The 12,308-nt window shown below is 32.9% G+C and overlaps 1 protein-coding gene across 1 annotated transcript; it reads right to left on the minus strand.

Moving 5' to 3' along the window:
• Positions 1–2,339: 2,339 nt before the first annotated feature.
• Positions 2,340–2,918, minus strand: LOC112001066 (F-box protein At3g07870). Its single transcript, XM_024033229.2, has one exon. It carries the CDS (start codon positions 2,916–2,918, stop codon positions 2,340–2,342), a length of 579 nt encoding a protein of 192 aa, XP_023888997.2.
• Positions 2,919–12,308: the final 9,390 nt, after the last annotated feature.

Genomic DNA, 12,308 nt, shown 5'->3' on the forward strand with positions numbered 1-12,308 from the left:
ACCACACCCTCTTAATATTCGTATAGCAAATGGCTCCACAATGTCTGGCTATAATATAGGTTCTGTTTTGACCTCCAACCTCTTGGTTCCTGGAGTCTTTAATGTTCCTAACCTTTCTTACAATTTATTTTCTATGGGACAATTAACTGAGTTGGGTTATTATATTATATTTGATTATTCTGGGTGTATTGTGCAGGATCTAAGGATGGGACAGAAGCTTGAGACCGGTCCTAGAGTTAGGCGTATGTTTCTCGTGGACAACCTTCGTCTTCCACTTGTTGCTCCTGTTTCTATTGCTGCAGCTGCTACAATTTCTTCAATTCATTCCCTTGCACTTTGGCATGCTTGTTTTAGTCATGCATCTTCCTCTCGGGTACAACAATTGGCTTCTAGAGGTTTGTTAGGTTCAGTGTCTACAGAAAATTTTGATTGTGTTTCATGTCAGTTAGGAAAACAACCAGCTTTGCCTTTCAATATTAGTGAATCAATATCCATTGATATCTTTGACCTTATTCCTTCTGATGTCTGGGGACCTTCTTCTGTCTCTAGTATTGGTGGGTCTCGATATTTTGTTGTCTTTGTTGATGATTACTCTTGCTATAGCTGGATTTTTAATATGAAACATCGTTCTGAATTACTGGAAGTATATTCTAATTTTGCAAAAATGGTTGAAACTCAGTTTTCCAGATGCATCAAAATTTTTCGATCTGATAATGCTCTTGAATACACTCAATATGCTTTCCAAGCTGTTTTGCATTCTTATGGCACTGTTCATCAACTAACTTGTCCAGGTACCTCTCAGCAAAATGGTAGAGTCGAACGAAAACTTCGTCATATTCTTGACTTTGTTCGTGCTCTCCTTCTCTCTGCCAAAGTTCCTGCATGTCAGCAGATGACGTCACCTAGGGCTGACGTTGTAAGAGCATGGCAGCGCGTGAAAAGGACTGACAGCACGTGGCAGCGCATGAATAAGACTGCCGGCGCGTGTCGGCGCGTGGAGCTCGTGATCTTGTCCGTAGAATCTTTTGGAGGTGCGTAAGGGCGAGTGCAAGCTCTGATGACGATGAGGTTTCCACGATTGAGTAGATCGGGGTGAGACGATCATTGTGGTACCTAAAAAATACTTATTGGAGTAAGATGCACAGCGAAGATGATAAGTGCAATGATCTGTGTGGTGCAGGACTCCTTAACGGCGACAGCTGTAGATCCGGAACCCAGGGACGACGGCTGAAAGGCGTCAGAGGTTCCATGGCGAAAGGCTGCGATAGCAGTTGTGACGGCGGAAGCGATGTTGAGAATAGAGTGACACCAATAAAGACAAGACTGCTAAGAAAAGGTTAGAGTAGTGGTTTTGATACCATGTTAGGAATACTGAATGTAATAGTATTGTATTTCTTAGTGAAAGAATATACATGAGTGTTTTTATATAAGAGGCATATAAGTGGTGTACAAGTAAGAGTGTAGTACAAAAATGTGTGTTATACAAGTAATCTAGTTAGGCCTAAAGCCCACAACACTACACACATTAACACGTACGATATTACTCGCAAAATTAAGAAAAATAAACTTTGGAGTTTCATCCCATTTGGATATTAGCCAACTTCCAAGACTAATGACATAGTGCACCAAATATAGCATGAAGTCGGATCCTTTAGAAAGTACACTACAAGAGCTTTTCAGTAACAGCAAGAACACAAAAAATGTAGTTCGATCAATAAGACTTTCAACCAAGTGTGCATTTGGGAAGCGCAAAAGTGTGCGTTTGGGAAGCGCAAACGCGCTTCCCAAACTCACGTTTTGTGTTTCAGCTATTTTTTTTTAGCCGAAATGTTTGACTTTTCCGTGAACAGTGTGTACTGTACTATTCACATATTTAAAAATTATGTTACTACAGTGTTTTTTAGTTTTTAGATTTCAGCTGTATCCAAACGGATCCCAAGTATCCATAGTAGAAACCTCAAAAATGGGAAAACTGGGTGCAGATATTGGGCAGGAAATTAATTGCTCCAAACATTGGAGCGCAGAACCAGGCCTATATATATATATATATATATATATGTTTTCCCGAAACTTAAGAAGTAGCATTGTTGCTATTGTAGAATTGCACCGTCTTTGTGCACCATAGCATCGTAAAGAAGGAAGGATGACGTAGCTGGGAAGCAAAATAATAATAATAATAATAATAACCGGCATGCATATAAAAAATTTACAACTATAGTAAAGATACAAGTCTAAAGTGCAAAGGTTAAAAGAAATTTATATATATATATATATATATAATAAATTGACAGGAAATGACTTACAGCTGAAGTTTTGAAATAATACAAAGAAATGTGAATCTAAAACCTTTTTACTATCACCGCAGCATCTTTGAGGGAGATGAAGCTTGGAGTGTAAGCAACAATTTGATACTCTGCTTTCATATTAGTGGTGATCTTTCTAAAACTTCCTTCCTTTGGATTGTAGGAAACGAGATCAGACTGATGCAATGTAAGCAGGATTTCTCCATTGTCCAAAAAGGCTATTGCCTTAGGCGTCACGTTAATGGGTAAGTTGATCACGTGCAGTCTAGTCAAAGATTCCGAGATACCATAGTCTCCCATCACCCACATTTCAAGCACTGAATTATTAAAAGGATGACATAAAAACAGTTGGTCCTTCACAACACCCATGCTCATCATCAGTCTCATTTTATCGGAGATTTTGCTGCATTTACCAAATTGTGATGGTCTTGGGAACGGTTGGAATTGCTCATTATCAAGGTTAAAACAACATAGAGATGTCTCATCATCATTAACAACAAACCAATGAAGGGCTCCATTCAAAAACGTTCCATGCAATGCCGAATAATGAATAATGTTTGAAGCCTCACCAATGCTTCTCCATGAATCTGTACCAAGGGTATGTACCTCAGCCATGTACATATTATGACTATGCCCCCGCTGCTTAAAGAATCGTAGCAACTTGAATTCCTTAGTCTTGGAACTGAACCCAAGAAAAACACAAGGAAAGAAGGTGTTTTCTCTAAATTGTGGAATGATAGCGTACTCACCCAAAATTGGATTGCAAACATATAAAAGCTCCCGACGATTTTGATAATTCCTGAAGAGGAGCAATCCCATACATGATGAACTAACAATCTGTAAGCAGTAGTCATCAGTCTTAAACTTAATGGTTATTCTTGTGGGCCTGCTGCCTATGACAAGTCCTTGAAATTCGGATGCCCTTAACCAGGGACGGAACTATGCATAAGAAGAGGGGGGCTGTGGCCCCCCCCCCCAAATTTTTTAAAATATTAAATAATAGGTGTATATTTCAGATTTTAGAAAATAAGTTCATGAAAAATTATATTTGCCCCTCTCAAGAAAATTATATTTGTCCCCCTTGACTTCGAATCTTAGTTCTGTCCCTGAACTCAACCATGTGTAAGTGAATATTTGGCCAATAGGCTATTAACATTGGGTGCAGGTGCAGGGTATCTGAGATTAGAGTGAACCATTGTTTGCATACGGACTTGAGCTTCACTATGCTCTTGAATGGAAGCCTTAATAGTATATCCAACAAGATATGGTACGGAAGCTCCAATTCCGAAGGATGATGCCTAATTGATTGTCTTCTTTTTTCCATGACCAACCAACTTCTAAAAGGAAAGGAAACAAATAATAATCATAACCAATAAGAGAGAAATCATAGAAGTTACTTCAATGATGGATGGACAAAACTGGTCTGGTAATATTGAAGAGCCTAATTTTGGAAAAAACAACACTGGTCTGGTAATTAATATTTTGATCAAACAATGAACAACGATACTGATCGAGCATCATATGAATGAAGTTCCAAAATTTGTACGTAACTGATGGAGATACCGAGATAAATATTAACTTTAAATTTAATACTATCAGTGTGCTTTAGGAAAACAAAACTATAAAGAACAATATTTAAATTCAATTCTAAAGGATGATTTTTTCAACAAAAAGAGAGAGAGAGGCTAAATTAAAACCTTTGATGGCTGTTGATTATCAGGGCCGGCTCAAGGCCTAGGCAAGCTAGGCCTAGGCCTAAGGCCCCACCAAAAAACAAAATTTTTCTTAGAAAAAAAGGCTCTACTTTTCATAGTTAAAAGCCCAAATTTTTATAAAATTATATATATATTTTTTTAAGATTGTACATTTTTTTTATTAGTGATGTTAAGAATATTACAAAGTTTACTATTGGCTTACAAATTGCTATGTTATTAATCACAAAAAAGTGACATAAACATTCATTAGTTAAATTGATGAAGTTCATCAATGAGAGACAATGTCACATTATATTTTGAACATTTTATAGTGCTTTTAATTAGCGCATTTTTCTTTTTCATTTTTATTAAGACTCTTAAAGTACGAGACCAATAGAACCTTAACTCAAATAAAACCCTAAAACATTTCAAAAAGATGTTGCAAATGTGTTAAATCATCAATTATAGATTAATCTCCCCTAATAGTTTGAGACTGATTTTTGTAAACTAATATCCTACAAAACCACACACCAAATAATACCTCTCTCTCTCTCTCTCTCTCTCTCTCTCAAAATCAAAATATAAAATTAAAAATTAGATTACAACGTTATTTAACTATGCATCGTCTTATATTCAAAATAAAGTATCTTTTTCAATCACAATATATTTTTATTTCTTTTTATTAATATTTATAGTTCAACTATGATATTCAATTCTCTATATAAAATTAACATTAGTCTTGTTGGTATTATTTATGTATTTAATGTATCAAATTAACCTTAATTTGATTAATATTAAATAATTTTGTTTAATTAATATTTACGTATTAAAAGCCAGCATAAATTTTTTGTCTTAGGCCCAAAATTATGTTGGGCCGCCCCTGTTGATTATGCACTGTTGTGGATTCCGCTGCTCAAAGGAGTGTGAATTGTGAACTTGGAGCCCTAAAATAAAAGCTTTTATAGCGCTTATATAAGTTACAAGCATTAATATAGAGCCCAATGGGCTTCCTTCTTTTAATTTCCAGTCTTATTAGTCATTCAACTCCTGTGTTTACGTGAGTGATTCTAGATTCTTCTACAATACCCACTCAAATCATAACCACTGGTTTACATCGACTTACAAGTAAAGAAACATAGAAAATGGGTCTTCCTAATATGGGTTGTAGGTTGACTCATATTTTTCCACTAATGCAAGAAATAATATTAATATATATATATATATATATGATCATATTGCTTTTACAGTGCTTGTATAAGTTAGCCGTGGGTATAAAATTTTCCTTCTATTTTACGATACAACTTACTTTTTTTATTTTATACAATTATTTTTACAAAACACCACAGAATATCTATTATACACATTTTTTATTATTTAAATAATCATTTTAATTAATTTATTATTATTATTTTATCTTTTCAGTTTTTGCCCTTATTTCTTTATCTTTTTTATTCTCTCTATCTCTTTTATCTCTCAAACTCATATTCTCTCTCTCTCTCTCTCTCTATCTCTCTCTCTCTCTCTCTCAAACTTGATTCTGTCTCTCACTTTCTCTCTATCTCTTTAATCTCTAAAACTTGATTCGGTCTCTTATGCTCTCACGAACAAATTTCCTTCCTTATCACAATGACTGATCTCCTCTGCAAGTAGTGATCTCCTCCACAAGCATCGATCTACTCCACAAGCATTGATCCACCGATCCAGTCGACCCAGAATTGCTGATCTCCACCACCAATCCACTGATCCACTTCTGTTGACCCACAAACGGCATCTTCGTTGCTCTGTAACAAAGAAAAGAGAAGATGAGAGAGAAGAGAAGAGGTCTGACTTCGTTTTGGAGGGTGAAGAGAGAGAGAGAGAGAGAGAGAAATGTGTAAATTTTTACACTTTTTGTATTTTGCAATGACTACCATTAGTTTATATCGACCTACAAGTCAAGTCACATAGAAAATAGGTCTTCCTAATATGGGTTCTAGGTTGACTCATATTTTTCCACTAATGCAAGAAATAATAGTAATATATATACACACACACACACGATCATATTGTCTCTCACTTCCTTTCAAAACAAGAGAACAAATAAGAAAAAACTAAAAAATAATACTTAAATAATACTTAAATTTCTAAGCTTGCACAATCCAATATTTGCTTATTAGTAACATCACCATGTCAAGTTGTCAAACTTCTTAGGTGCCCTTGTTCTAGCTGCATGTATAATAATACTAATAAAAAAATAAAAAAATAAAAAACTTAAATAAAAAAAATTTAACATATTTGATTATTGGGTAAGGAAACAAAAGTAAATATTTAATATCAATTGCATCCCAATCTACTCAACATTGGTAGTAGTACTTGAGAATTATACCTCAATTAAGTTGGTGAGTAATTATAAATTGTTAGAAATAAAGGAGAAATAATACCTGAATTTTCTTTGGAAATTACACAATTTGATATTACCAAAAAAGAGGTGGCAGAGATGAGGCGTGGACCAAGTCACTGTCTTGAGACAAATCGTGCCGTCTACGGTATATCCGATGTAGTTAGACAAATAATTTCTACACGTTGCCCCCAGGATACAACAGCTCAGCCACCTTTGCTGATTATCCTTGCGAGCCTACACTGCTCATATGATATAAGCTCTCTATAGTACTTTCTTTTCCCAGGAAAGTTTGTGAGAGATAGAATATTTTTGTGAGTTATAAAAAGCAATAGATGGTAAGTGTTTAGGACAATAAATTTTTTTTTGAAAAAATTTCAGCTTTGTAATTCAAAAATGATGTGTGTATTCTACTTTATTTCTTTCCATATATATATATATATATAGAGCCGGACCTTTAACTTGTCCTTAGCCAAAAAATCAAAAAGATTTGATATCAATTAAATAGTCATAAAGTTATTGAAATAAATACATATATATATATATATATATATATATATATATATATATAAAAACCGGTCAAACTTTTTTGCTAAAGTCTCAATTTGTACTGGGAACAAAGAAAAGGCCATGATGCTATGAAATTTAATGCCCCATAGAGTACATTGCTGTGCATTATTACAATATCCTTTTTTAAAGTTTTTGAATATATATATTACAATAAATGGCTAGCTGTTTGACTACTTTTCAAATAGTAAATATTTGTATATATATATATATATATATATAGTAACTTATTAGAGCATAAAATAATTCAGCCCTAACTGTACATTTAAGTGCTGAAATTCTTTCATATATGACTTTATTATGTCATATTCAAATAAGATAATATAAAACTAAATATGCTGGCAATTATGGTATTAATATTACATTAATGTTCATAAATTTCTTAATTAAAACCATTGACAAAAGCTATTCAAATTTTGAATTAAATTTGAATTTCAAAATTTAGTATTCAACGTATCTGACATTAAGGGATAATTGATACACATAAATGAATATCAAAATAAATATAATATTTTTTTATAAAAATATCCAACATAAATTAATCAAAATACCTTCAAATATATATAATAAACGTCAAGGACACAACAAAGCTTCCACAATTCCAAACGAAATGCAATATAAATATTGAATACAAATTTTACCTCTAATTTCAAAGTTATAATTCAAAAGCAACTACAGTTATAAGAATGCTCAAGAGATTGTGTTGTATTAAACGGAGCTCAAAAAAATGATTGTAATTCTGTTTTAGTCAAGAAAGAACATCCAACTTAGCATATTAAATTCCAACTAAAAAAAAAAATTCCCTTCTTTGAAAACAGGTCAAGTCAAGTTAGGTACGGGTAACCTGACCACACCCAGAATATCAACGAGTCAAGTACAAGTTGACCATTTTTCCTTCATGTCAAAATTGATTTGGATCCAATTTTGCCAATTCTATTTTCCAAGCTGAGTACAATTTTTTTTTTTGTTGCTAATTCCAAGCTGAGTACAATTAAAGTTATAGACTCATGTAATTGGCATTTTTTGAGAGTGCGGATTCGTATTTGTTTTGGAATTTTGTTTCACTATGAAATATATGAAACATTTGGTCATGTAGTTACTTATATGGATTCTAGAATTCCTGAAGGGATTGATAAAGTTGGGGTATTCCAGCGCAGGGGAACACCAAAATTTGGAGACGAAAAAATAAAAATGCTTTTCCGATTAGATTCAGAAAAATGGTCGGGTACTACCACATACTATATTATTTTTATGTCAAAATTGATATTAGCGGAATATATATATATATATATATCAGGTCGCCCCCTGCTCATGTTTTGTTCATAAAAAAAATAAAAATAAAAATTAAAAAAAAAAGGAAAAAAAGAACATATATATGTTATTGTTTTCTATGGTATAGTCAATTCCAACCAAGCATCTTAATTAGCATTGTTGTATAAGAAGTTGCAGTAGAATTCTTCTATTATCCAAAGAAGTTGAACTTTATCCTTAGTTGATGATTTTTATATTTATCCAAATAAAGCCACGTTTAGGATAATCTTAAATAATATAGGATTTATTCAAGTTTTTATTTATTTCTTATTATTAATTTTTATATATCAAATTACTAGTTTGTACCCATCAAAAAAAAAAAAAAAAAACAAAACAAAAACAAAACAAAATTTAGCTACAAAATTAGTTGTAGCCATAAGCTACAATCTAACTCAATATATATATATATATATATATATATATATATATATATATATATATATATATATATATATTTTATTGGAGGTGAATTTTGACAAATCCACTATTGGATTACATCTTCTTCATATATCCTCCATACATGCAAAATTTCTAGAAAATTAAAGATTAATAGTTATATCATAAATAAATTATTTAAATTACAAATTTTTGTAGTTTAAATTATGCATAACATATAAGTTTATAGATCATATAGTAAATAATATCCGATTGACATAAAATTTGACATATGTATTAAGAGCGTAATGAACATATAATTAAATTGTTAGATATCCTTAAAAAAAAAAAAAAAAAAACTAGTTTGGATGTAGATTTTTTAACAATTTCCCCCTAATTGCTATAGTTCAAATCAAATGACCGTAGATGCAATCATATGAGTCATCAATATCACATATTTTCCAAAACATAGCAAGTATTGTTATGGGCGGATCCAACTTCCATGGAAAATGCCAATGACAATTCCTTACCAAAATAGCCGTATTAACTATTCATTGACCTACTTAGAGCATCCACATCAATGGATGAATAAATTTGCATAAGTGTGCAAAATGGAAAAAAGTCACTAATTTTATACATTTTGAGTAAAAAAACACCCACATCNTTATTTATTTCTTATTATTAATTTTTATATATCAAATTACTAGTTTGTACCCATCAAAAAAAAAAAAAAAAAAACAAAACAAAACAAAACAAAATTTAGCTACAAAATTAGTTGTAGCCATAAGCTACAATCTAACTCAATATATATATATATATATATATATATATATATTATATATATATATATATATATATATATTTTATTGGAGGTGAATTTTGACAAATCCACTATTGGATTACATCTTCTTCATATATCCTCCATACATGCAAAATTTCTAGAAAATTAAAGATTAATAGTTATATCATAAATAAATTATTTAAATTACAAATTTTTGTAGTTTAAATTATGCATAACATATAAGTTTATAGATCATATAGTAAATAATATCCGATTGACATAAAATTTGACATATGTATTAAGAGCGTAATGAACATATAATTAAATTGTTAGATATCCTTAAAAAAAAAAAAAAAAAAACTAGTTTGGATGTAGATTTTTTAACAATTTTCCCCCTAATTGCTATAGTTCAAATCAAATGACCGTAGATGCAATCATATGAGTCATCAATATCACATATTTTCCAAAACATAGCAAGTATTGTTATGGGCGGATCCAACTTCCATGGAAAATGCCAATGACAATTCCTTACCAAAATAGCCGTATTAACTATTCATTGACCTACTTAGAGCATCCACATCAATGGATGAATAAATTTGCATAAGTGTGCAAAATGGAAAAAAGTCACTAATTTTATACATTTTGAGTAAAAAACACCCACATCAGTGGGTTTAAACTCGTGTATAAATGCATGTTGTTACAGTACTCGTGTAAATTTACACGGGTACTGTAGCATGTGTATTTAATATCTTAATAGTTTTTTCTCTCTCCTCTCTACTTGACTCTCACATCCCTCTCTCTCTCAGGGGCACAGCATAGCTCTCTATTTCTCTCATCTCATCAATTTTCTTCCTCTAGCTTCCGCAGATCGCCATCGCCACCGATGAGAATGAGGTTGAACAAGCCGAGTCGCCGGACGAGTCTGTCGCCTACAACACGAATAGAGTTCTTCGACGGTGTCATTGCCTAGAATCTCGTGGGTTTTGATCCATTTTTGGTTGAGCATGAGAGTACCGGCGGTCGGCGGCCATCACAAGGAGGTGGCGGTGCTGCGAGGCCTTAATCTTTCTCCAATCTGTTGGTTGCTAGGTTTTTTTTTTTTTTTTGGTTGATTGTGGGTGTGGGTCGGTGGGTTTTGATCTTGATCGGCTTGGCTTTTCTAGTTCATTGGTTGGTTTTGATGATCTTGTCGCTGATTGGGTGGGTGATGATTTGGCTTGACTGGGTTTTAGGTTGGGTGGGTGATTAATGGATTTGGGATTGAATGAGTTTTTCTTGATGATGTTGGTTAGGTGGTGATGATGCTAGCTGGGTGGTGATGATGGCGGTGATGGTGGTGATGATGGTGGCTGGGTGTGGAGTGATCGTTGGTAGTGACGGATTGTGGGTTTGTGAGAGAGAGGGGCAGTGAAAGAAGGAATAATAAAAAATTGTAAAAGAATGAATATTTTATTGAATAAATGTGTGGAATAGATAAACTGATGTGAGTGTATTGTAAAAATGAGTGTATAAAATAGAAAAAAATAAATTTTTTTGTGTGTAAAATAGACAGAATTTTACATTCACTAATGTGGACGCTCTTACTATCTCTCTCTTTCTCTCACGAATCCACAGCTACTTTTTTTAGGCCTTCTCATTCACAATAATTTTATTCATGCCTTCCATTCACAACAGGTGTAATTCATTAATGGACTTGGCTTCGTTTCTCTCTTTGGAATTATTCTCACTCTTATGTCTCTTTGTTTATTTATTTTTTATTTTATAGAATGGAGGTGGTGGGGTGATCATGGTTCGATTGGATTGCTGCAGTTATTGAATAGTTTTTTTCACCGCACCACAGGACAGGGGCTCGTTTTGTTACCACTGCACTAGCACTAGCACTAGCACTAGCACTAGCACACTAGCGTAATTTACCTGTCCGAGGCCAGCTCGTTTCAGTTTCAGCTGGCCTTTCTAACCCACAGATAACACCTACAAGTCCACAACCACAGATCAAAAACCCTATACCCACAAATCCCACACAGAAAATCAAACATCAAACACTCTACAGAATCACAGATCTAAACCACAGAGAGAAAAAGTAACCCACAAATCAAAAATAAAACATTCAAAATTGTGATCTAACAGCAAGGGTTGTCCTTGTCCTTGTCCTTGAGGGCTTTGCAACTGAATCTCCAACAACGCTGCAGATTCTGTTGAGGTTAAAAGGCTGGGTTAAGTGAGGTAAAGAGAAGCAGGGATTTTTGTGAAATAGATTGGGAGGGGAAAAACTTAAGGAAATTTAGGTATACATCGATGTGATTTGGTGGATGTTGAAATACCAGATCCAGCTCCGACGCGTCGAAACTCTCTATCTCTAATCACCGAATTTGGTTCAGTCGGTAAGCTTGCTGACCCCATCAGTTTCATGGAAAATGGAAGCTTGAGTTGAACTCCCCACCCCAAAACAAAATCACATTTTAAATTATTTAGTTGCTCCATGCCTTTATCCTGTACATTCCAACCATGAATCTTCAAGCATGCCTCTTTATGAGAACGAAGACGTAATATTTTGTTATATATATAATCTAGTCACTGACCCGGTGCTATACACGGAATTTATCTAAGTAAACTAAAATAATTTTATAAAATTTTAAATTAATTAAGAAACTATACAATTACATAATTTGTTTTTGTTTCAATTTATGTTACAATTTGTGAATTTGATGAAGAAGTCATTGCTTAAACATGCAATGGCTTACAAAAAAATAAAAGATTTGTAAGACAATTTTACATACTGCAAAAAAATAATTCAAAAATTTAGATATTAAGAGCCCATTTGGTAAATGTGTTTAAAAACTAAAAATTATTGTTTAAAAATTTTTATGAAAATACGTGTAGGTGAAAAAGTCTGTGAAAAT

The sequence above is a fragment of the Quercus suber genome, unplaced genomic scaffold (assembly GCF_002906115.3).
Source record: "Quercus suber isolate HL8 unplaced genomic scaffold, Cork oak 2.0 scaffold_47, whole genome shotgun sequence".
Classification (NCBI taxonomy): domain Eukaryota; kingdom Viridiplantae; phylum Streptophyta; class Magnoliopsida; order Fagales; family Fagaceae; genus Quercus; species Quercus suber.

What these genes read in the sequence shown, in the direction of transcription:
- LOC112001066 (XM_024033229.2), bottom strand. Translation starts at nt 2,918, where the DNA reads ATGGCTGAGGTACATACCCTTGGTACAGATTCATGGAGAAGCATTGGT.